General features: G+C 41.5%; 1 protein-coding gene across 3 annotated transcripts in view; it reads left to right on the top strand.

The window, feature by feature from the left end:
• Positions 1-26,348, top strand: part of ITSN2 (intersectin 2) — an 87,438-nt gene that overhangs the window by 19,412 nt on the left and 41,678 nt on the right. For 2 of the 3 annotated variants that reach the window (XM_088133508.1, XM_088133504.1), the window contains 14 exons: positions 5,778-5,841; positions 7,491-7,654; positions 8,254-8,442; positions 9,813-9,909; positions 10,158-10,300; positions 11,383-11,446; positions 13,097-13,234; positions 13,329-13,408; positions 14,025-14,287; positions 15,975-16,124; positions 17,356-17,496; positions 22,617-22,704; positions 23,019-23,158; positions 25,684-25,764. In XM_088133508.1, the coding sequence (XP_087989634.1) occupies positions 5,778-5,841; positions 7,491-7,654; positions 8,254-8,442; positions 9,813-9,909; positions 10,158-10,300; positions 11,383-11,446; positions 13,097-13,234; positions 13,329-13,408; positions 14,025-14,287; positions 15,975-16,124; positions 17,356-17,496; positions 22,617-22,704; positions 23,019-23,158; positions 25,684-25,764 (1,802 nt within the window). The remainder of the gene's footprint in view (positions 1-5,777; positions 5,842-7,490; positions 7,655-8,253; positions 8,443-9,812; positions 9,910-10,157; positions 10,301-11,382; positions 11,447-13,096; positions 13,235-13,328; positions 13,409-14,024; positions 14,288-15,974; positions 16,125-17,355; positions 17,497-22,616; positions 22,705-23,018; positions 23,159-25,683; positions 25,765-26,348) is intronic. The other variant, XM_088133511.1, reaches the window with a different exon arrangement.

Here is a 26,348-nt window from a genome sequence, read left to right as displayed (position 1 = left end):
TCCCCCTGATGAAGGACTTGATGTCGCATCTGTTGAAGGGGCGGGTGTTCACAAAACTGGACTTGCGCGAAGCCTACTTCAGAGTTAGGATCCGCGCAAAAGATGAGTGGAAGACGGCGTTCAACACCCCGCTCGGAAGCTGCCAGTTTTCCGTGATGCCGTTCGGATTAAAAGGGGCCCCGGGGGTATTTATGCAGCTAATAAATGAGGTGCTGCACGACCTACTCTACCGGGGCGTCCTGGTCTACCTGGACGACATCCTCATCTACACCGAGACCCTGGCGGAGCACGTGAGCCTGGTGCGCACAGTGCTCCAGAGACTGCTGAAGGCACAGCTGTACGCAAAGCTCTCGAAATGCGAGTTCCATCGAGAGCAACTAGACTACCTCGGCTACCGAATATCCAGCCGGGGAATTGAGATGGACCCGGCGAAAGTAAGGGATGTCCTGGGCTGGGAAGCGCCGCGAACCCGGAGGCAACTCCAAAGCTTCCTAGGGTTTGCGAACTTCTATCGTCAGTTCATCCCGAACTTCGCCCAAATCGCCCTTCCCCTAACCGACCTGCTAAAAACCAAGGGCACTGGGAAACCCCCAAGCCCAGCATGGCACTCGCGTGGACTGCAGAATGCCAGGGGGCGTTTGAGGAACTAAAACAGCGGTTCACCGCGGAGCCGATCCTGCGCCATCCCGACCCAGACCGGCGGTTTATAATCCAAGTGGATGCATCAGACGTGGCAACGGGAGCAGTCCTGCTCCAACCCAGCACGGAGCGGGCCATCCACCCGTGCGCCTACGCCTCCCGCAAATTCACCGAGACGGAGAGGAGGTGGATGGTGTGGGAGAAAGAGGCGTACGCGGTCAAGTGGGCGCTGGCCACGTGGAGGCATCTACTGGAGGGGGCAACTGAACCGTTCGAGGTGTGGACGGACCATAAGAACCTCGAGGCCCTGAAGACCCCGCGTAAGCTATCCCCCAAACAGGCACGGTGGTCCCAATACTTCGGGAGGTTCAGGTTCACACTGAAACACATCCCCGGGAAGCGCAACTTCTTAGCGGATGGACTGTCTCGCATGCCCCAACACGCCAGCCTACGGGAGGAGATCGTGGACTCCGTCATCCCCGCCAGCAGGCTGGCTGCAAAGGCGGTGACCCGAAGCCAGACCAAGGGGGAGCGACGGGACGCGGCGTCTGAAGTAAGGCAAGGGTTCGCGGAGGCGGCGGAGCGGGACGATTGGCTCAAGCAGAACCGAGAGACGCTAACCGGCCAAGAGGGGTTGTGGTGGCACGAAGGAAAGCTGTACGTGCCCGAGGGTTGCCGACGGGAGGTCATGGAGAGAGCCCACGACAGCCGGAGCGCGGGGCATTACGGCTTCGTAAAGACACTCCACTTAATCCGGCGGCAGTTTTGGTGGCCCACGCTCCGGAAGGACGTGGAGGCGTACTCGGGGGTTGCCCGGTGTGCGCAACAGCGAAAGGAGCCAAAGGCAAACCTAGAGGCCTACTCCAGCCGGTAGCGGAACCCGACGGCCCTTGGCAAGAGGTCGCCATGGACTTCATAGTGGAGCTCCCGGAGAGTAAGGGGAAGACCGCCATTTGGGTGGTCACGGACTTATTCTCCAAACAAGCGCACTTTGTAGCGTGCCGGCGAGTCCCCACGGCCGAGGGGCTGGCGAGACTGTTCGTGCAACATGTCTACCGACTCCACGGCGCACCTCGACGTATCGTCAGCGATCGGGGCGGCAACTTCATCGCGCGGTTCTGGCGGGAGTTCCTGAAGCGGGTGGGGACGAAACAAGCCCTATCCTCCGCGGCGCACCCGCAGACGGACGGAGCCACGGAACGCCTGAACGGGGGCTCGAACAGTACCTGCGCTGCTACGTGGGGCACCAACAGGACGATTGGGCGGAGCTACTACCATTCGCGGAGGTGGCATACAACAACGCCGTCCACAAGAGCACCGGGTTCTCTCCGTTCAAAGTAGCCACCGGGAGAGATTTCGTCCCCATGCCGGAGCTGCCTCAGCCGGAATCCCAGATCAACTCCCTGGACGCCTGGTTCGCCCAAATCGACGAGACCCGGCGAGCGGCGCACGCGGCATTGCAAAGAGCCAAAGCCGACTACAAGAAGCACGCGGACCGCAAGAGGCTCCCCGAGGAAAAGCGGAAAGTGGGGGACCAGGTGTATCTGTCAACCAAAAACCTAAAGACGCACCAGGCATCGAAAAAACTCAGCCCGAGGTTTGTGGGGCCGTTCCCCATTTCGGAGGTCATCAATCCGGTGACCGTCAGGCTGACGCTCCCGAAAAGCCTCGGGAAGATCCACCCGGTGTTCCATTGCAGCCTGCTAAAGTTGCACCAGCCGGGGAACGCCTGGCACAAGGCGGAGGGAGTACCACCACCCATCATGGTCGGGGGGGAGCAGCATTTCGAAATCAACCGGATACTGGACGCCCGGAGGCACAAGGGGCAGACCCAGCTCCTAGTGCAATGGAAACATTTCCCCAAGTCCCACAGCGAATGGGTGAGTAAAACCCACATAAGGGCGCCGGACCTAGTGCGGGACTTTTACAGTAAATACCCCGGGAAGCCGAAATAGGACCGAGGGGGGGGAGTTGTCGTCAGGGGGGCGGCATGTCAGGTTCGGTCAGCACGAGGCTTCAGGGAAGCACGGGGTTGCAGGGAAGCTCGCAACCAGACCACGCGGAATCCACCGGCGGTAGCGGGGAAAAGAGGAACCGAAAGCGCCACTAATTAACGAGCCACCTGCAGCCAGCTAAACAGGAAAACCGCAGCGGAAGTTTTTAACTATGAACTGATAACCGCGCGAGCAAGCAAGGAACGGGGCCGCAGGGCAGCGAAACAAGATCGCAACGCAGCACAGAACCCGCGGGTCTGCACGTAGCAGGGAGGGACCAACCCAGCCGGAGGGGGACTGGCAATCAAGGACAATGGACTCTGACCGACCCTGCCATCATGAACGATCAGGGGGGACATTGGGGGGCCTAATAGCCCACAGCCGCAACGCGATCACGAGGCGGGAAAAAGCGCGGGAAGGGGGGAATATAACAAGTGATGCAATTGTACCAAGCCAGTCCTGGCTTTGCTTGTGACTACTACGTTACGCATGAGTAAACCTTCTTTGTGAACCACACGTGTCACGAGAGTTTCTCTGTCGAACGGGGCAAATCTCACATTGTGCAAGTTCTCCCACTTAAAAAGATGAGAGAGGCCTGTAATTTTCATCATAGGTATACCTCAACTATGAGAGACAAAATGGGGAAAAAAATCCAGAAAATCACACTGTCTGATTTTTAAAGAATTTATTTGCAAATCATGGTGGAAAATAAGTATTTGGTCATATCAAAAGTTCATCTCAATACTTTGTTATATATCCTTTGTTGGCAATGACAGAGGTCAAATGTTTTCTGTAAGGTTCACAAGGTTTTCACACACTGTTGCTGGTGTTTTGGCCCATTCCTCCATGCAGATCTCCTCTAGAGCAGTGATGTTTTGGGGCTCTGTCGCTGGGCAACACGGACTTTCAACTCCCTCCAAAGGTTTTCCATGGGGTTGAGATCTGGAGACTGGCTAGGCCACTCCAGGACCTTGAAATGCTTCTTACGAAGCCACTCCTTCGTTGCCCAGGCGGTGTGTTTGGGATCATTGTCATGCTGAAAGAGCCAGCCACGTTTCATCTTCAATGCCCTTGCTGATGGAAGGAGGTGCTCACTCAAAATCTCACGATACATGGCCCCATTCATTCTTTCCTTTACACGGATCAGTCGTCCTGGTCCCTTTGCAGAAAAACAGCCCCAAAGCATGATGTTTCCACCCCCATGCTTCACAGTAGGTATGGTGTTCTTTGGATGCAACTCAGCATTCTCTCTCCTCCAAACACAACGAGTTGAGTTTAGACCAAAACGTTCTACTTTGGTTTCATCTAACCATATGACATTCTCCCAATCCTCTTCTGGATCATCCAAATGCTCTCTAGCAAACTTCAGACAGGCCCAGACATGTACTGGCTTAAGCAGGGGGACACATCTGGCACTGCAGGATTTGAGTCCCTGGCAGCATAGTGTGTTACTGATGGTAGCCTTTGTTACTTTGGTCCCAGCTCTCTGCAGGTCATTCACTAGGTCCCCCTGTGTGGTTCTGGGATTTTTGCTCACCGTTCTTGTGATCATTTTGACCCCACAGGGTGAGATCTTGCATGGAGCCCCAGATCAAGGGAGATTATCAGTGGTCTTGTATGTCTTCCATTTTCTAATTATTGCTCCCACAGTTGATTTCTTCACACCAAGCTGCTTGCCTATTGCAGATTCAGTCTTCCCAGCCTGGTGCAGGTCTACAATTTTGTTTCTGGTGTCCTTCAACAGCTCTCTGGTCTTAGCCATAGTGGAGTTTGGAGTGTGACTGTTTGAGGTTGTGGACAGGTGTCTTTTATACTGATAACAAGGTCAAACAGGTGCCATTACTACAGGTAACGAGTGGAGGACAGAGGAGCCTCTTAAAGAAGTAGTTACAGGTCTGTGAGAGCCAGACATCTTGCTTGTTTGTAGGTGACCAAATACTTATTTTCCACCATGATTTGCAAATAAATTCTTTAAAAATCAGACAGTGTGATTTTCTGGATTTTTTCCCCCATTTTGTCTCTCATAGTTGAGGTATACCTATGATGAAAATTACAGGCCTCTCTCATCTTTTTAAGTGGGAGAACTTGCACAATTGGTGGCTGACTAAATACTTTTTTGCCCCACTGTATCTGTGATGACACCAATAGGCAAATGTGACTCAAGGAAGTCTTTACCTTAAGCTGCTTCTAGTTTATGGGAAGTTTGCCCCCATATAGCTTTGGTGTTTCCAGTTTTCATTTTCTGCAGTTAGTTCAGTGCTTCCATCATTATTCAAAGAGAGAGGAAAAGAAAGTTAGGAAGTGGAACCAAGTATCGGAGCATCCACACGCTCTCCTCTTCTACTTTATGCTGATTCTATCTCTAAGTGAGGTAGCAAGCAGGAAGCATTTATTTTTTCTGGATAGGGGAACACATACCTACAAATGGTAAAGAGAAATGTCCATTGAATAGCAGTCATCTCATCCTCTTGATCCCTTACCTCCGTGCTCTCTCTCTGGTGGGCTGTAATTTTCCAGACTGATCTTCTGGGATCCTTTCTGGGAGGCTCAAGGTCATTTTGTTCAAATGCTTTGGAGCTCCTACAGAGAGAAGCCCCACCCAGTCCAGTATGCTTCCCATTCTAGCCCTTTGCCTCTTATCTCTCTCTCTCTCACACACACTGTGTGTCTGATAAGGAGGAGAAAATTAAGGTTATGCATTGCCTTTTCAGTAGTAACACTGTAAAAATCAGTCCAGACAGGTTTGTATGTCCTAGCTAAGTGCATTAGGATCTGAATAGAATTGTTCAAAAAAAATGTGTGTCTTTTAGAACAAAACTAGACAACCCATGACCCGTTGAGTCATTGTTTCAGAGATATTTCCTTACCTTAACAGAGAAACAGAATGACCATGGGCGGTCAGAAATGCAGTGGGAGCAGGAGCGACTTCTGACTTCCTGCCGGCTTCTCCTTTTCCTTGTGGGAAGCTGGCAGGGAGTGTTAGAAATCTTGAGGTAACTTGGTTCAAAAATTGTTGCCCTATGATGCACCATTTTGCCCAATTGACGGTTACAAACAGACACAAGAGTTTTAGTAGTTTACAGATTGCCAACTGAGAGTGTGGAAATGCATTATTATTCTATCCCCTTTCTTTTCTTCATACAGGTGATCAAGCACGAATGTTTTTTTTACAGTCAGGTTTGCCAAGTCCTGTTTTGGCTGAAATATGGTGAGTATCTTTCTCTGTGTGAATTAATTATATTGAGAGACTCCAGGGCTACCATACAAAGAAGTTATTCCAGTGTTGGCATGAGATGAGCCTCCTGCTCATTGAACAATGTTATGAACAGGAGCTTGCAATTGTATGAAATTTCTATAGATCCCTGTTGTATATGGGGAATTTCCATTTCAAAATAGTTGCTGCTATCCCCAAAACTGACCCTCACCCCTCAGAAAAACTAAACAGCCTGTGACTTTGCTAATAGCTTACCTGTTGCTGAATAATTCTGGTCAGTTTCATACTTCCTTGCTTTATTTAGGCTATTACAGGTAGTCCTCGAGTTATGAGAATAATTGGGAACAGAATTTCCATAGCTAAGCAATGCGGTTGTAAAGTGCAACATCATGTGATCGCATTGCTTAGTGATAGCAGTCCCGGCACTCCCCATTGCCATCGTTAACCAAATCCCACCGGTTGTTAGGCAAGGATCTACTCTGATCCAAGCCACTCCTGGTTTGGTCCTTCTCAGCCCCAAGCCTCAGTAACGTAAGGGACTGCCCCCACCTGTCAATCTGCCCCCCATCTCTGCCCTTTTGGCTGCCAAGCGCCCAAATTTTAATCACATGACCACAGGGGTGCTGCAACAGCCATAACTTTGGGGACTGGATGTAAGTACCATTCATTCAGTGTTGCCATAACTTCGAACAGTCATTGAATGAATGGTTGTAAGTCGAGGATTACCTGTGTATGAATGGGAAGAGTTGGCAGGAAGGGAAGACAAGGAGTAAATTCACAGCAATCAAGACAGGTGGGATCAGTCTCTGGTGCATTTTATACTGGAATTGGAAGGATTAGAAGATGAAAGACTGGTTATTGGGAAGTGTCCTTACCATGCAATCATACTAATATAGATTCTGTGTTCAGTGGACTTTATTTTCACACAATTGTATTTAGGAATATATTCTGAATTCATTCGTTCTTTGAATATTATTCTCAATTATTCTTACTTTTCTCAAATACTTGTATTGATTGGCATTGTTGTAAAAATGGCACATTTATATCTAAATTTAAGTTTCTATCTTAAAGCAATAATATTAAGGCAGAACTCTTAAAATAGACTATCATTAGTGCCATTTCTGAAAATAATTTGAGAATCTGATTGGAGAACCCATCCTTTAAGGTTTTTCTTTTAAAAACTTTATTAACAGAGAGCACATTTGTATGGGGGCTAATGGACTTTGGTTGGTATTTTTACAAAGCATTTATAAGATTGGTAAGTTTTCCACCACACACACCTTTGTAAAGAAAGAGTTTTGATGTCTGGAATGTGGATGTAATTTTGTATCCTTTTTGAAAAACAGTTATAAATAGCACTCAGTGACCTATGGGCAAATATAGCCCTTGGATTCATGAACCAGGGTCTTTCAGTCCGCTGTATTCTCCCCCTCACCCATTGGCTGCTTTATATACAGGGGTTACTAAAGAACTTGCTTGTTTGGAGAAAAGGGATCAGCAACAGAAGTTGCTAGAAATAGTGGGAAAAACATCGTGCTTTGTCAGGTATGAGTAATTAACATAAAAATGTCTGCTATCACTAACAGTTGAACATATATACACATACATACGCTCTGTTTGTATGCATTTTGTTTGTTTTAAAGGGCTCTTTCTGACCTGAATAAAGACGGGAAAATGGATCAGCTGGAGTTCTCCATAGCTATGAAACTAATCAAACTAAAACTGCAAGGCCAATCCTTGCCTGTGGTGCTTCCTCCGGTCATGAAACAGACTCCAGTGTTTTCTCCTTTGATTTCCGCTCGTTTTGGTAATCATGCAAATATCTGGAGATTGGTCCCTTCTTTGTTACTGGTGATAATAATGGAGAATTCTCTGCAAATTTATATAAGCGTTACATTTGTTGAAACCTTGTGAAGAAAACATAGCTAAAGATTATTGTGATAGCTATTGATTACAGTAAAAAAAAAGTTCTTAGTTATATTATTTTCATTCTGCTGCTTTCCAGTATTTGGGCTGTGTTAATTTTCCAAACCAGCATGGGAAAACTGGCCATTTGGTGGTACAAATGAAATAATGCTTTGTGTGGGTATAAGCTGCCTAACTACGACTAGTTTTTACAACATCTGTCCTGATGTTAGGCACAAATGTCCACATTTGTAAAATACAAATTTATAAAAGGACAATAATTGATTAAAATATAATTTCATATTAAAAGTATATTCATAAAAAAAGCACATTAAAGTAAGAAATGTTTAGTGTACCACTTTGAATTCTCTGTCAGCAGCCAATATCATAAAAATCATTTTTAAAAACAGAAGCATATGTAAATGGAGCCATCTTGGGGAGAGAGATGGATTCCCATAGACTTGGGCTGGTATGTTTACATTGACTCTTTCATTCTTCCAGGTATGGGCAGTATGCCAAATCTGTCTACACCTACAATGACACCTTTGGTTCCCATGTCCAATTTGACATCTGTACCTTCCATTTCTCCCATGGTGATTTCAGCCCCACTGATGCCTTCTGCCAGCACTTCATCATTGCCAAATGGAACCTCCAGCCTTCTGCAGCCTTTAGCTATAGCCTACTCTTCCAGTGAGTGCAACCATGCCAGAATTCCAATTTTAACAGCCTGTCTCAGGCATTTTTGCATAAAAACAATCAAGACTGAAAATCCTGTCTAATCTCCCCACCTAGCAAAGATTTTTTCCTACTTTGTGTCATATTTCTTCCATTCTCCTCTGTTTCCCCAGGAATGCTGTGATATCCCCAGTCACTGAGAGAATATTATTCTTCTCCCTCCCCAATATTTTCCTTTGTATTGGAGAGCAAGAAGAGGGGTGAAGGAGCTTCACATTATTCCCCCCCCAAAAAAAATTATTTACCATTATTTACACAAACTGCTTTCCCCAAACGTCAGTGGAGAGGGAGATACTGACTCCATTTTTCCCCTCTACAAGTGGGATTTTTTTTCCCTCTACAAGTTTTGCACTGATAGATAATGGCAGGAAGAGAAATGGTTAAGCATTCCTTTCATTTCCTTTGTCACTTCTTTTACCTCTGAGGTCCTTCATTTAAGAAAAAAGAGCCATGCCCCCCAGATGGGGGAAAAGTTATATCAGTGGCATAGGTCCCCAATTTGTGGTTGGGTTCTGGGCAATGGCTTTTCTAGCCAGCTACAAAATAATGCAGCAATATTCCATGGACTTTGCAATCAGTCAAAAGGAGGTTAAAGCTGATTTTTAAAACAAAACAAAATTTCATAAATATAACTTTATATATAGCTTACATTTTCCAAAACAATGGCTATGTACCTAATGTTAAAAAGGGAATAAGATGGAGGGAGGAAATGTGAAGATGGGGATAGTGGAGAAAATGAAAAATTAAATAAAAATAGGAAAGAAGAGTTGAGTGTTAACTCAATTAACAGAGGGGTGGCAGGCAGTTCCTCACAACCCCTTTGCTGCCCTGAGGGAACCAGTAGAGAGCCTGAGAGAGCCAGCTGAGAATCAGTAGAGATAGTGAGACCAACATTTTAGAGTGCTTTGCTAGGGGAGGGGGCTTGATTGGCCTTGCAGAGCTTAAGATACTTATAGTATTTTATTCTTCAATCTAACTCCTATTCCCCCCAAAAGACTGACAATTTTGCCTAGGAACCAAAAAAAAAAAAGTATGGCCTCTGGCTTCAGGAGAGTTGTTCCCTCAGCTTTAGGTCAGGAGGCATTGGAGTCAAAGTGGTTCTCAACGCCAGTCCAAAGGTTTTCATAGAATCAAATCTGTGCCTGAAAGACAATGCACTTAAGCGTACATTCAAATGTTTTCTATATGAACTCCTTTGGTTTTCTCAATACTGCCAGGTGAGGGATCAGCAACAAGGATAGGTCTTGTTTTCCAACAGAGATGATGAAGTTTCTTTCCAGTACTGGGCTAATTATTAATCCATTTCAACATTTCTTTTGTTTCAGCTTTGCCTCATTCTAGTTCAGTCGCTCCCATGGTAGGAGGATTTGGTGGTTCCAACATCCAGAAAACTCAGTCCTTGATAGATTTAGGATCTAGTAGGTATGGATCTTCAGATTTGAAATATTAAGTGTCAGTCATAGACTTATTTCTTTTTCCCAGCAAGACCATTTCTTTTGATTATCTTTGCAACTGAAGTAACTTTTGTCAAAAGTGTGGTCTCAGTATTTGGGAAGACTATTTGGGAAGAAATAATAATCTGCAGAAAAACATAAGAAGAATGCTAATTTTGAATATCACCGTTTTTTGTTGTTGTTGTTTTGTTAAATCAACTTTGCTTTATATTACAGTTCAAATTCTTCTTCTACTACCTCACTAACTGGCAATTCACCGAAGACAGGATCTTCAGATTGGGCAGTTCCTCAGGCTTCCAGATTAAAATACAGGCAGAAATTTAATAGCCTTGATAAAGGGATGAGTGGATATCTTTCAGGTTAGTGCTGGATTTAAAGATGGATTTTAAAAATATACAAGATTTATTTTAAAATGAATACTCTTTTTCAGTCATTATATTTCTGGTTCTGAAAGAGAACTTGCACATCACATCATATCGACCTAGTTTTAATTAACAAAAAGTTTTCTTTCTGTATTTTTGCAATACATATTAAAATGGATAGCATTTCAAAGGGGAACTTCTGTGAAAAGCCTTATTGTGAAATAAATAAGGTAAAGATAGAGTCTCCTTCAAGCCAAGGACAACTTCTGGGGACCTCATGGATGTATCTGTGTAGTTTTCTTGGTCACAGTATGCATGTAGTTTGAAATGCCTTTGGAGTGTTTTTTTGATTCCCAACCGAGCCTACAGCCCTGGGATTTCCTGGGAGCCTCCCAGTATTCCTCTGATCCTATCCTGCTCAGTCCTGGGCTATGGATTAAAGGGCTGCCCACAAATGAAATCTTAGTTCTCAGGCCTAGCTGGGGACGTGATACTCCGTTATCGAGGGCATGAAAGCATGTTGTAATTTTTCATGATTGTATAAATCAGGAATTACAATATTTTCAAGCCAGTTACCACAAGTGACTGTTCAATGGTTGCCAGAGGTTATACCCTAGAACGTGAGTTGGGTCAGGACAGAAACTAAATTTAATATGATTTAATTTTGACAAATTATTACGATAATACCAGCTGTGTTTATTATTTTTTTGCTTTCTGCACATTAACATTTACAGTTAGGGAGGGCAATGAATCCATCTCCCAAGGCTTGTGGGGCACATGTTCTCCTGGGGTCTCAAGTAATGCTCCACTGGTTACTGTTTAGTTGAAAATCCTGTGCTCGCCTACTTGGAAATACACCTTGTTTATTAAAGGGGAGTCACTGTATTGGGTTGTGAGATATATACTCCAATAAGCACATATTGATTGTGCTTGGAATGTCTTTTTGTAAGACCAGCCTTTTGGGATGAGATTTAAAATGAAATTAGTTACTTTTTACAATATGGATAATTAAAGTTCATAGATCTAACTAGTTTTACATGTTAACACATGTAGTAAATTTTTACATTTGATCTATTAAGGATTTCAGGCAAGAAATGCCCTTCTACAATCAAACTTATCTCAGACACAGTTAGCTACTATCTGGTAAGTTTATTCACGAATACATGTTTGTAAATTTTTTTAATAGATTGAAAATTTAACTTCAAATTCTTGAAAAGTACTACGACTACCTATTTTCACAACGATGACAAATAATGCTAAATTGAGCATTGTTTTAACTAAAGTTTATTGAATAGCTCAGGCTTAGTTTTCCAGAGAGAATAATCATGGATTGTTTCAGCAACTCCTGATTTGCTTTCCCTGTATTTCTTGTTAGTAACTGGTATCTAAATAACCTTGTGGCAATGAAGAATGTAATTGCTATGTATCTGTACAACATACACATTATATTCTGTGCTCTTTGCCTTTGGGCTTATGAGTGTTTGTGGAAATGGCCTTTTGTAGATGGAGGTTTGCTTATGGGTGTGGTTGCTGAGCTGTTTACTTTTTTGTTGCTGCATGTCAGTTTTTTGGTTTCTTTATATGGCACGTGTGGTAGCTTGTACTTGCTAAGTTATGTGCAAACTAGGTCATTATGCATTTAATATTGTGCTATTATTTCTGTATAATAAATAAATAAATAAATATTCCTAGATTGCAAAAGGAGATTGTTATACTATTTGATTTTTTTCCTGGTTCATTCATTTACAGGTAGTCCCCAGGTTAAGAACGCCCGGGTTACAGATGATCCATAGTTAAGAACGGACCCTATTGTAGCAAAATTTGAGTTCAATACACAGTGATTCGAGTTAAATACACAATGGTTTGAGTTCATTACACAATACTACTTACTGTATACTGTTCCGGCTTACAAACAAATTCAACTTAAGGACTGACTTTGGGAACAGAAGTTGTTCTTAAACTGGGGACTAGTTCATTTAGCTTGTATGTTGCTTAATCTAAAACCATTCACGCTGCATGGTAGTGGAAATAAGCTATATAATATAATATCTGCAGTTATAAAAACTGATACATAATCACAGCAAAAGCATTTTAAAGTTAACATAAATGAGACAATTATTTGTGCTTATCCAATCTAGTCAAGGCAAAACCAATCTTCAGAAGCCTTATGGAAGCATTTCACTTCAGCAGCTTTACCAAATCATGCCACAGAGGATACAAATTGACCCCCGGAGGGATCTCCAGACCCCCATTCTTCTCATCTCCCATATTTGGGGAATGTGTTGGGACAAGCATGGAGAACAAGCCATGTCTCTCTAGAGGAGGTGCTCCTGAAGATACCTGTGAACTCAGGCTTGTAGGGCTTTATAGGTAGACGTCTCAAAACAGGTTGAAGACAATGAATGAGTGGTTATCATACCAATAAGAGAGTTAAGTAGATGTTGACTTCTCCACGTAAAATCAGTGGCACACAACTACATAACATAGCTGAAATATATCTGGAGTCCTCCAAATTGGTATGTGCCAATACATGAATGAGGGTAGGGAGCCTATAGCCTTGTGGATGATAATGTCAACTCTCAAAGCCCCAGCTTGCCTGGATTTCAGCAACATTTTTATTGCTGCAGATTTCCTACCTCTTCCTATCGTACCATTAACGTATTGTTTCTAAATTTGATTTTTCAAAGCTGGTCCCTGCTTGATAATGTATATCCATGGAGACATTGTATGGAAAGAACAAAGTAGTTCTCCCCAGTTCCCTCAATTCTATTAATACAGATTTGTCTTTCCTAGGTCTTTGTCTGACATTGACGGTGATGGACAGCTGAAAGCAGAGGAGTTCATATTAGCTATGCATTTAACCGATATGGCCAAAGCCGGACACCCTCTCCCATTAACGCTGCCTCCTGAGTTTGTGCCCCCTTCTTTGAGGTGCATAACACAAGGTGACGTGTAATTAAAATTATAGATAAACACTAAATGATCTGAAATTTTAAAAAACAACTATGCTCTCTCTTTCTTCTAGAAGTGGAAAGTATTTGGAAAATACTAACTGTGCTCTGCCAACATACCAGCAAGAAGAGGAACCTCCACAGAAACTTCCAGGTAACTGGGCTCCTTTGTTTCTGGATTACAGTAGGGGGAAATATTTTTGAAAAAAAATGCTAGTAGTTTAGTTATATCTCTTATTTGATATGTATCAAGTTGACCTTATTTTAGCTTAATAGCTTGCCGAATTACAGCCCTAAGCATTTATTTATTTATTTGTTTGTTTGTTTGTCAGTCAGTCACATTTATATAGCCGCCCATCCCACATAAAGCGACTCTGGGCGGTGTACAACAGTTAAATGAAACAGCAAATAGATAAAAAAACAATCATTATAAAAAGATTAAAAAGTAACTAAATGAAAATATGATCAAAAATTGTATTACATTGTGTGGCCCAGGTACATTCTGATTAGAGCCATACATTTTCAGCAATAAAAATGGATGAAACAGCAATAAAGAGAGATGGGGCCGGGCAGAATGCTTACAACAGCAGCAGGGTACATAGAGCCCTTGAGATTTGAAAAGCCTCCTGAGTAAGGTTAAATGCATCTCCATTTGTCTTCCTTTGGTTGTTGAATGGTTCCTATCATAATCCACCTCTTTAACATAACTGAGAAGAATATGGCCTGATCGGTGTTTGTAGCACAGTGCCATTTGCTGTTCTTTCATCTAGTGACCTTTGAGGATAAGAGGAAGGCAAACTATGAAAGAGGCAATCTGGAGCTGGAGAAACGACGCCAAGTGCTCTTCGAGCAGCAGCAGAGAGAGGTGGAACGGAAAGCGCAGAAGGAAAGAGAAGAAAAGGAGCGAAGAGAGAGGGAGCGGAAGGAACTGGAGCGGAAGAGACAACTTGAGCTAGAAAGGCGCTTGGAAAAACAACAAGAGATGGAGAAACAAAGAGAGGAAGAACGGAAAAAGGAGATTGAAAGACGGGAGGTGGTTCTTCTGATTGTTTTGGGATTTAGACGTTTGACAAATCTGCATTCCCTTGAGAGTTTGGGGCCCTTTATGTACACTCCTTTAGAAAATATTTCCTTACTGGCCTGAGCACAATACTAAGAAACTGGGATTATTTTGTATTTTAGCTTTTATTCTGAATTCTAATTTAAGCAAGCAGTTTTAAAGTAAATGATAGTCTAACTTTCTTGGTGAACCTGAGCATTGACTAGAATAAGTATAAAAGCTGTGCCCCAGACACAGACACGTTTATTACAGCCCTAAGGCCAGATACAGTCAAAATATACAATAACAACCATCTTACATTTATATATATCTATAAAACAAAACAATATTATTTAATCTAGTAATTAAAATAACAGTGCTAAAATATATCAAGGTAAGCTACTATGTTGTGGAATTTTAACTCTAAATAATGGTGGAGCGTATTGTACAGATGGTAGCACAGAACCGGGCAACTTGGGAGGATATTTCCAGGTCTTTGTCTGAAAGGAGTAGCATTAGATAGAAGTCACACTCCCTGCCAGGAAATCTCTTCAATATCGGATATATATATATATCTGTCTAGAATCCTCATATAGGGAGCAATATGGGTTAGTTTTTCTACTGAGCCATCTCCACATGGACATAATCGAAGGTGCATAGGAATGCCCTTAAAATGTCCAAAAAGGACTGCTGAGGGCAATGCGTCCATTCTAGCTAGGGTGAAAGCTTTGCGAAATTTCAGAATCGTAATAGATGTTAAATAAGAAGCTGAAATGAACCCTTGTGGTAGAAACTGACAAATATTGGGGTGCAGTACCTTACTTAAATTTGCTTGTAAATCTATATCCCAGATACGTTGTTTAAAGGCAGTTCTAGCATTATCAAATCCTAATAAGCACAGAGTTTGTATAGAGAAGTGCAGCAATTGAATTCTATCTAAGGCTTGTTTTGCCACAATGATTTGAAATGATCCCTAAATATTAACGGGGCTAAACCTATAGGAGACAGTAATAACTTTAGCCAGAAGATAAGAAGAAGAAACCATGCTCTGGCATCCAATGAAACTATACCTAATTCTACCCTTAAGAAGGCATTTTTAACACTTTTTGGTACCATCAAAATGGCTCTCATAAACTTATTTTGAATAGTTTCAATTTTATTGAACTTTGCAAAGGAGCAAATCTGAGAGCCACAGAGGAGCTGAGGTATTACTTTAGCTTGAAATACCTTGCATGCTGCAGGGATATAATGGGCTCCTTTTGAGTGGTAGAATCTTATGATTGCTGATGAAGTGCACTGTGCCACACTTGCTCGGTAAAGGAAATGTGCATTGTGCCCCATGAATAACAAGTATGCTCATTTTTAAATTTTTAAAAAATAGTGTTCTATTATCATGCCTCCATTATTCTTCATCAACAACAAAGATTGTTGTTCGTCAGCAAAGATTGATTTTGCTGCAAGAGAGAAATATGAAAGCTCTTCTGAGAATTATTTATAGAATGTAAAAGAATGTTCACATGTTCAATTCTAGTTTTTTTATATACATTATTTTTACCTACACTTTCCCCCCCAAGGTTCTGAGTTGCTGTTTTTAATGAAAACAATAAATGAATACAGTATTATTAATTGTTCTATTATTGCATAAGCATTGAAACTGATCGTTTAGGTGTTTTATTTTCAGGCAGCTAAACAAGAACTTGAGCGTCAACGACGGCTTGAATGGGAGAGGATTCGTCGTCAAGACCTTCTTAATCAGCGTAATAGAGAACAGGAGGAAATTGTCAAGTTGTCCTCTAAAAAGAAGAGCCTTAATCTTGAACTAGATGCACTGGTGAGCCATACACTACACAAAAAGGATAGCATTACAACTAAACATTCTGTTTTAACTCAGTTGTTTTCCCATGGCTGCTTCATATTTTTCATCTAATTGCTTTAACCGTAAATAAAGTGTGGATTTTGTTTGATCTATAGTATCATTTCCTCACTTCTCATATTCAAATTATGAGTATGCCATTTATAGAGCCAAAGCACTCATTCAGCATCAGAAGGTTTGAAGAACCCTTTAGGTTTATGGAATCTGTGTAGTTGAGGGGGGGGGACCCTCTAAATGGCTATGGTGGGTATCTTCCCCCCTCAACTATGTTTTATTTATTCATTTCAATAACATTTGTCTTTGAAGCACAGTGATATTATTTCTTGTATTACTTCAGTGTATATTCTCCCTTTTCATCTCTAGAGCTTTAAGGTGATTAATAGATAGGAAAAGAAATACAAAATATAAAAATATAAAACAGTTTTTAAAACCCACATAAAAACACCTGAAATTATCTGTCCACCTTAAAAACCATGGCTGAAGAGGAGAGTGAAGGCTTAGAGGAGTTCCAAAAAGGAGTATATTTTATAGCACGGGATTAGCCCAGAAGAAAATCACCTACATTCTTTTAATCTTTCATAGATCGGCCAGGTTTTGCTACAAGGAGTGGTAGAAAAATCTCACAAACTAAACGGTTTTGATCCATCAGGTGCTTAGAATAGACCGTTTTAACTAGTCCGGTCCCCTGCAGTCCAAATACTAATTGGGATAATTGTGTGGCTGCCCCAGTGGACATAAAATCATGAGCCAGTCCCAATCGAGCATCCTCCATGTGGATCTTGAAATTACTCAGTAAAGACAATCCACTATTGTCCCTGAGATTACCCTGCTAGGAAGGGCAACTTTGTTAGAAAAGGGAATGGCTAGTATACCAACAGCATCCCTGCATTGTCCCACTTGTGGTAACCTCCATTAAGACTTTATGGATTGCTAACTGGAGCATCTGGTCAGTGCATTGAAATTCATATATTCCATATCCACACTGCCTGCCCAGCTTCTAGTCTTGACCTGCTACTCAGTGGAGGAACCTGGCAGACAAAGCTCTGAGAGAACTCTCCTCAACTTTCCCTTAGCCAGGTCTCAATCATACATGCCAGAGCTTGGATTAAACCTGGAGGAGTGATGAGTAATTGTATATCAGGACGTGTGTGTGTTATTGATTTAATGTTTCAAATGTGTATTATTACAGAATGACAAACACCAACAGATCTCTGGAAGACTGGAAGATGTTCGTAACAGAAAACAAAAGCATAAAAATGAGTTTGTCAATCTAGAAAAGAAATGTGATATGGGAATTATTGAAATCAAGCAGTTGGAGCAACAGCTTCACGTATGTGATGTTCTGTTAAGTCTGGAATTCTTGTCAGTTCCACAGAATGATGGTCAACGCAGAAGGGGAAAAAAATAATTGAAATTACTTGTCTATTAAGGCTACAATCTTCTGAGCATCCCAAGATTCTTTGTTGTTGTTTTTCTCGAGAAGGTTGCCTGTTCTCTGCCATTCATTCTCTCTAGGCTCTTCATTCTCATCTGCACAGTTTGCTTCTCTGGGGGGAACAGATTACTGTAGCCCAATATCAGAACTGAGAGCTTACAGGGATTCTTTGAATTGAGGTTCCGGGCAACAGGTTGTCCATTCCTACTCTCAGTACTAATACAGAATGTTCAAGAAGCCTGACAGATTAAGTTCTTATCATTCCTGATCTCTGACTGCTACTTTAAGCATACAGAGATAGATGTTCTATAGAACAGTAATAATATGAATCTTTTGCAAATCAGCCCTAAGTCCAGAAGGTACCAGAGGCTCCTGAGGATCCTCCTTAAGCAGGAATGTTTCTCCAGTTTTCTAAAAAATGAAGTTGAGTTTATGACAATTTTCTGTTAGATCTCTACATTTTAAGATTTTCAGGAGATACATTCCTTGTCCTTTCATATCAGCTGCAGATGGTAACCACGTAAACTCTGCAAGCAAATAATGAAAGCAAGAATTTAGCACAACCACTACATTTAAAAGAAATACACTATAAGGTTGTGAGAGCCACTTTGGTGTAATGGTTAAGGCAGCAGGCTAGAAAATGGGAGATTGTGAATTTAGTCTGGCCCTAACCCCTTGGGCATGAAAGCAGCTGGGTGACTTTGGGCTAGTCACTCTCTCTCAGCCCTAGGAAGAAGGCAGTGGCAAACCACTTCTGAAAAACTTCATGAAGAAAACCACAGAGACTAGTCTAGGCAGTCATCAGGAATCAAAACTGACTGGAAGGCACAAAGAAAAATTGTTTTAGTCGGGATATTTTAAAAAATATATATATACACACACAGTACTGTGCAAAAGTTTTAGGCAGGTGTGAAAAAAAGCTGTAAAGTAAGAATGCTTTCAAAAATATATATTGTAATTGTTTATGTTTATCAATTTACAAAATGCAAAGTGAGCAAACAGAAGAAAAACCCAAATCAAATCAATATTTGGTGTGACCACCCTTTGCCTTCAAAACAGCATCAATTCTTACACTTGCACACTTGGTACACTTGCACAAAGTCAGGGATCTTGTAGGATTAGAGTCAGGTGTATGATTAACCAATTAAACCAAGCAGGTGCTAATGATGATCAATTTCATATGTAGGTTGAAACACAGTCATTAACTGAAACAGAAACAGCTGTGTAGGAGGCTTAAAACTGGGTGAGGAACAGCCAAACTCTGCTACTAAGGTGAGGTTGTGGAAGACAGTTTCATGTCACAGATTATACACCATGGCAAGACTGAGCACAGCAACAAGACACAAGGTAGTTATACTGCATCAGCAAGGTCTCTCCCAGGCAAAAATTTCAAAGCAGACTGGGGTTCCAAGATGTGCTGTTCAAGCTCTTTTGAAGAAGCACAAAGAAATGGGCAATGTTGAGGACTGTAGATGCAGTGGTTGGCCAAGGAAACTTAATGCAGCAGATGGAAGACACATACTGCTTACTTCCCTTCAACATTGGAAGATGTCCAGCAGTGCCATCAGCACAGAACTGGTGGAAACCAGTGGGACCCAGGTATACCCATCTACTGTCTGGAAAAATCTGGTCAGAAGTGGTCTTCATGGAAGAACTGTGGCCCAAAAGCCATACCTCTGATGTGGAAACAAGGCTAAGTGACTCAACTATGCACAAAAACATAGGAACTGGGGTGCAGAAAAATGGCAGCAGGTGCTCTGGACTGATGAGTCAAAATTTGAAAGATTTGGCTGTAGCAGGAGGCAGTTTGTTTGCTGAAGGGCTGTAGAGTGGTACAATAATGAGTGTCTGCAGGTAACAGTGAAGCATGGTGGGGGTTGCTTGCAAACCTGGGGCTGCATTTCTGCAAATGGAGTTGGAGATTTGGTCAGGATCAGTGGTGTCCTCAGTGCTGAGAAATATAGGCAGATACATATCCATCATGCCATACCATCAGGGAGGTGTGTGATTGGCCCCAAATTTATTCTGCAGCAGGACAATGACCCCCAGTCATACAGCCAATGTCATGAAGAACTCTCTTCAGCATAAAGGAGAACAAGGAGTCCTGGAAGTGATGGTTTGGCCCCCACAGAGCCCTGATCTCAACATTGTTGAGTCTGTCTGGGATTACATGAAGAGACAGAAGGATGTGAGATAGCCTACATCCACAGGAGATCTGTGGTTAGTTTTCCAAGATGTTTGGAACAACCTACCTGCCGAGTTCCTTCAGAAACTCTGTGCAAGTGTACCTAGAAGAATTGATGCTGTTTTGAAGGCAAAGGGTAGTCACACCAAATATTGATTTGATTTGGGTTTTTCTTCTGTTTGCTCACTTTGCATTTTGTAAATTGATAAACATAAACAATTACAATATATATTTTTGAAAGCATTCTTATTTTACAGCTTTTTTCCACACTTGCCTAAAACTTTTGCACAGTACTCTGTGTGTGTATAATTCCTGTGGTGAAGGGCAGGGAGCTGTTGTAGCAAATGAGAGGCATGCATGCACAAGTGGGTGTGTGTACCCATACCCATCCATCATGCTGTTCTCTTTTGGGATAAGCAATATTAAGCAAACTTCAAAAAAAGGAGTAAGAAATAGTACACCAAAGAAATTAAAGGCAGGATGTAAGAGAAAAGAAAAATAAACCATCTGTCTTCACAAACCATCTTTGCTTCTACCACATCCATCCAGGGAGTCATACATTACACTTTATTCTTTAAATTCCGCATCTCTCTTTTTTTGAAAATCTCATCATCTCCTTCCAACCACTACTTCCTTGGTTTTAGCCTTTGTCTCACCCCATTAGCTCTTCCTTCATATATTCCTTTTGCAGTTTGATTGTCATTCATTTTTTCTTTATGATCAGATCAGCACAGCATGCTTTTTTTTTTCATAATGGTCACCAATTTTTTATCCAGTCCTCATTCATTCATGACTCCATCTTGTTTTACCACACAAACTTTGTAGGTAATCAATTCCCACTCCATTCAACTTACCGTTACATTTTTCCTGATACCTAACTTTCATATAACAAAATGTCACAACATATTTATATCTCTCAACAAACATTTGTTCCTCACAACTACTGACTACCACCTTTCTACTACAAATTTGCATGTCTTACAATTTCTTGATCCATTTTCCCATTTTTAGTTAACATTCTACCAAGGTACACAAGTTCATTCTTTTGATCTAAGTTTTCATCATTTGTATATAACTTACACTTGTTCATGTGATTTCTCTATCAAATACAACTCCGTAGTCTTTAAGTATTGTTGCATCTTGCAATTTATGTCATATTTGCTGAAAATCATTGAGATTCTCAGCCAACAACATGGCATCATTTGCATACAAAAGTACCCATACATTCATGACCCCAACCAACACAATTCAAGCATACCTTGTACCTTTATCCATAATTACAACTAAGTGAACATTTTATTTTGTTAACAAATGTGAGAGATTGTGATGAGGCTGGGAAAAGAGTTGGAGCAAGGGTAGACATAAACAATCAAGAGACAGAAGACAGTTATTTGGAGGCTTTATCTTATAAATTGCAATTCAACCCTGGGGGCAAGAAACCTGGAAAGAAGCTTTTCAAACACTTTGCCTTAATGAACTCACTATGAATGAGGGTTAGAAGTTCCTCTTAGAGCTTCCAAGGCTTGGTATTTACCCAGACTAACATTAAAGATAATTTACTGAAATTTGTGTAGTTCCTACTTCCTTGATCTTGCCCAGATGCATGGGGCTTGACATCAAACAGAACATTTTAATAGATGTCAAAGAAAATTATTTTAAATTATGGAACTCATTATTTTTTAATTTACGCTTGTGTTGGCATGTGGCAGGGCATTGGTGCTTGCTTTTGGCATAGTATTTTCTAAGCAGGATTACCTGCTTTGTTCAGTCTTCTGCGGTGTTAAAAGAAAATATTTTAAAAATTAACTGGTTGAAATCTTGTGAGATACCCCAATCTTCCAGAATTTCTCTGTTCATACATGCTTAACTCATGAAATGTTAGTAAGTAAATTTATTGCTGTAACCACAGGTCATAACATAAAGCGTGCCATAAAAAATAATAAAACAGTACTGAAAAATAGTAAGTTTGTAAAACAAAGTAATAAAGAGTATATTGGATGTAAAAAGGTTGCAGCAAGATAGATCCAAAGCTACAACTAAAAACTTAAGTTTTTCTTTGTTTAAATGATAGCAGAATAAAAGTAGCAACTTGGTTGCTGACAGTTGAGAACACATCTGCAAGAAGGTAGTTCAGTTTTTCAAGGTCTGAGTTCACCTACCATCAATAATTTGGCCCTAATTTCATTGTAAATGGGGCAGTGGAGGACATTATGGATAATGTCCTCCACTTGACCAACAGCACAAGGACAGAGACAGTGTTTGACAGGGTATCATGAAATGTTGGTAATTTCATTTATCCATTCATGGTACAAAATTTTATAAATGATGCATACCATATATAAGGATTACTGATCTCTGCCCTGCATTATTACCTCTATTCCCAGTTTCGTTGTTGGTCATATGTTCTCCATACAGAAATATATCAGCCTACATTAGTGATAGGTTTTGTTTTGTTCCATCCAGAGGCCGCATATTTTGGGAAATGTTTTGGCTTCAGGGGGTCCTGGGGATGACTGAAATGATATCACCATAGTGGGTATATGAGGGCTTTAACAATTCACCTTTGGGGATTGGCCCGTTTTTCGGATTGGGGATTTTAAGGTGCAAAATTATACTTAAAGTACCCCTTTTACCCTTTTAATTTCTCAAGAAACTTGTTGAAAATTGGGTAATAGTCGCTTGGAGGATGCTCTGGAAGCCACTAAATGGGTACAGGAGTGTTGCTTCTTATCTATATGCTTTCATTTGTGTTATCAGATACCTCTGATTATGTCAAACACATACTATGCTGGTGATGCTTTTCTAAAATATACCCTTCTCAACTCTACAGGACTATCAGAATAAATTGATTGTTCTTATTCCTGAGAAACAGCAGTTGAGTGAGAAAATAAATCATAAGCAGATGAACAACTCTTTTTGTAAGTATCATCTGTCTTTCTCCTATGTATGTCTTTGTAAGAATACATTCATTCTTTTTTGCTCCCTCAGATGAAGTATGAGAAGGAGACCCTGAGATCCCTTTCTCAAACACACAGAAAATCTCCCTGTTTGTGGTGTGACATCAACCATTCTACATTAGCAATCTGACTGCTTAAGGCGGCTCTCTCCTATAGTTCAGTTTGTCAAGGACTAAAGCATTAGTAAATTAAATAGTAAAATATATGGATATATAAATGACAAAAAATTGAAAAATTTGTAAGTACACATTAAATATTTGGTCTTTCATTTGCAGATACACATCTTAATTCACTGCAGAAGAAATCATCAGAGAAAGAAGAATTATGCCAAAAACTTCAAGAACAACTAGATACACTAGAAAAAGAAACCACTTCCAAGCTCTCAGAAATGGATATTTTTAATAAGCAACTCAAGGTACAATTTTGTTGTAGCCTTTAAGTCGTGCAACTAGGGTTGTTGTTCATTCAGCAGATGTTTATTTCTAACTTCAACTAATCAAGCCCTGTGTGGTATCTTCTGTTCATGACATCCCATAAAAATGATTACTTGCATACCATTTCTGTTCATGATATTTAGATGCTTGCCCATTAATCTTCAATTTGATGTTAAAAATAAAGTGAGTAATTAGTATCAACATTTTGCAATTTGGCGCCCACTTACACCAAGATTCACATGAGTGTTATTTTGCATATTGTAGATTAAATTAATATTAGTCAAAGTAATATCAAATAAAAATATTGAAAGTAAACCTTGACATAGGGAAATGGAAGATAATAAAGTTTGCAAATAGTTTTTTCTTAATTAAGAAAGGCTTATGTATAATATAATAAAAACAAAAGGAAGGCCAGCTATTTCATTCAACATGTTCATCATTTAAGACAAACAGAGCAGTTCTTTGGTGCAAGTGAAGTGCATGTCATATCATGTATTTTCTTTTCATCCATCTACAGGGTAGATATCACAACAGTGAGATTTGGGAATATACAGATAAGGGGGAAATAAAAAGCTTGAAAAGGATTAGAAAGTTAAAAAAAAATGTGTACAAACTGCAGATGCTGAGCCTACTTCTGGACGATGAAAGAATCTATTCCACGTTCTTTGTGTTGGCAGCTAGGTTCTTCACCAAACCTCTTTCCAGAAATAAAAGAGTGTTTTCAGAAAGGAGCAGCAAAGACTTAGCTACACGTGAAATCTTCTTTGCCTGGCTTACTTAGTAGTAATGTCTCCTTTTCCTTCCTGTCCTCTGTCCTCTCCACCCAAAAGCCATGATTGCAGTGTGACAGAAAACATCTTACCTGAAGGGCTTTTATGGTTCAAGTCCCTTTCAGAGCCAAGGATCATGAATAGAGGACTTGAAATTGCCCTTCAGCTGTCAACTCCTAGACAGCAAATGAGATATACGAGTCACTTAGTGACAGTCTTCCCTGCTACACTACAATGTATTTGTATTTAAAATATAGAAATTATTTCTAGATATATATTGATGCATATTATTTGGAATGGGGGGCTGGCAAAAGCTATCATTTCTTTGTCCTGCTCTTAGGGGAGTTGTGATTATGAATTTCCTGCTTGACAGCATGTGTCTGAAACCTCCTTTCCATATAGCCAGTAGATAACAGAGAACGTCTATAAACGTAACAGAGTGAAAAAAAATGCTGCCATCACTTTCCATTCTTTGCTTTCTTATTTTCTTCCTTTCTCTAGGTGGACAGCATAGACAGGTGGTGTGGAAGGAGCAGCTTCCACTTCTCACTTGCCCAACTGAGCTCTGTCATGACTGATTAATGTTTAGCCCAGCCAACTACAGGTAGTCCCTCGCTTAATGACCACAATTAGGACTGACAACTCTGTCCCTAAGTGACACGGTCATTAAGCAAGACATCACATGACCACGACGGACTTACAACCTCACTCCCACCGTAGTCGTTAAGCAAGACGTCTCATGACTGTGACTTGCAATTTTACTGCCAGCTTCTCCATTGACTTTGTTGGAAGCCGGCTGTGAAACATGCAGATGGCAATCATGTGCTGCAATGGTCGTAAACACCCACCAGTTGCAAAGTGCCCGAATGTCGATCATGTGACCGCAGGGATGCTGTGATGGTCATAAATGCAAAGACTGTAAAGTTATTTTTTCAGCACCATTGTAACTTTGAACGGTCACTAAACAGGGCAGTCGTTAAGCAAGATCTACCTGTAAGTTATATTTGCTGTAGAGCTGGGCAAGTGAAAGGAGACTGTGAAGGAACAGCTGTTTGATCTCATTCATGAAATTCTGTAGTCAAGAGGATTGGACCATAGTTCATGACCTGGCTGTTCTGTCTGTGTCAAGGAGCAGAGCAGCAAGTATAAGAGACTATCCTGCTTTTTTTCTGTAGACTGCTCCCATGAGGCCAAATCCATCGCAGTGCCTATTTTCACTGCAGAAGCTCATGTATAGATACTGTAGGAAGATGCCTACCCCAAGCACCAACCCTTATATTACAAAATAACACCATCTTCATCTCAAGCAGGAGGCATCAACAGGCTTAAGGCAATAAAAAGTTGAAGGAATGCCCACCGCCAAAACCCTGCCCAGTTAACACTATGCATTCTCAGTGGTTATAGCATTCTTGACTTATTATAGGAAATGAGAATAGGAATGAAATGGCATATCCAGTGGCAATATTTGCAGAAGGCAATAATTTGTTGCAGATCCTACTTGTGAGCCGTTAATATTACTAATTTTGGCTAGAGGCGATTCAACTCTTCCACTTTCACTCATACACGCGCGCACACACACACACACACATAATATATAGGTAGATATGATGAGTTGAATCAGAAATTTGATTGCTAGACTCATTATTCCAACTCCTTGTCATAACCCTGTAAGTTCTCCACCTTCACAACAAACCCAGTGCAAAATTTAACCGCTTTTTATCTGCCTTATCTTACAGTGTGAGACTATGGATGCTTCTATTCTTCAGTGCCTTTTGTATCTGCTAAGCTGTCTCAACAACCTCTTCCTCTTACTTAAGGTTATTTTCTAATCTTTGGCCTTTTTTTGCTTCTAATAATTTCATGTTTTCTCTGTGAGTGTGTGTGTGTGTTTTAAAAAATACATTAAATACTTAAAATATTTGCCTCCAGGTAGTCCTCGACTTATGGCCACAATTGGGACTTGAATTTCCATTGCTAAGTGATGCGGTCATAAAGCTTAGCGACCGCAGTCCCGGTTGCCGTTGTTAACTGAGAATTGCAGGTCATTAAGCAAGTACCCACCCATTCCAAGCTATTCTGGGCTTGGTCCCTCCCAGCCCTGAGCATCAGTAAAGTAAGGGACTGCCTCCAACTCCCCCCACCCACCTACATCTTCCCCCCCAATCTCTGCCCTTCTGGCTGCCCTGCACCCTGCCTTGTGAGGTTGCAAGCAGCCCCAGAACTGCACGGTTCTGGGGCTGCTTGCCATGCCCCAGGAAGCCGCAGCTGCCCCAGCCCAGCTGCAGTCACCCTTGTCATCCTGCACTCTGCGTCCCCTGCCGCCCTGTGCTCCACCACTGCAGCTGGCCTTCGCCGTCTTCTTGCTCCTGCTGCTGAAGAGGCATGCCTGGCCTGGCTGCTG

The sequence above is a fragment of the Python bivittatus genome, unplaced genomic scaffold, assembly GCF_059951505.1.
Source record: "Python bivittatus isolate LINGU-HERP-01145 unplaced genomic scaffold, Pbiv_v1 ctg000020_np1212, whole genome shotgun sequence".
NCBI lineage: Eukaryota > Metazoa > Chordata > Lepidosauria > Squamata > Pythonidae > Python > Python bivittatus.
Note: the sequence above shows the minus strand (reverse complement) of the source record. Positions and strands in the feature narration are given on the sequence as shown.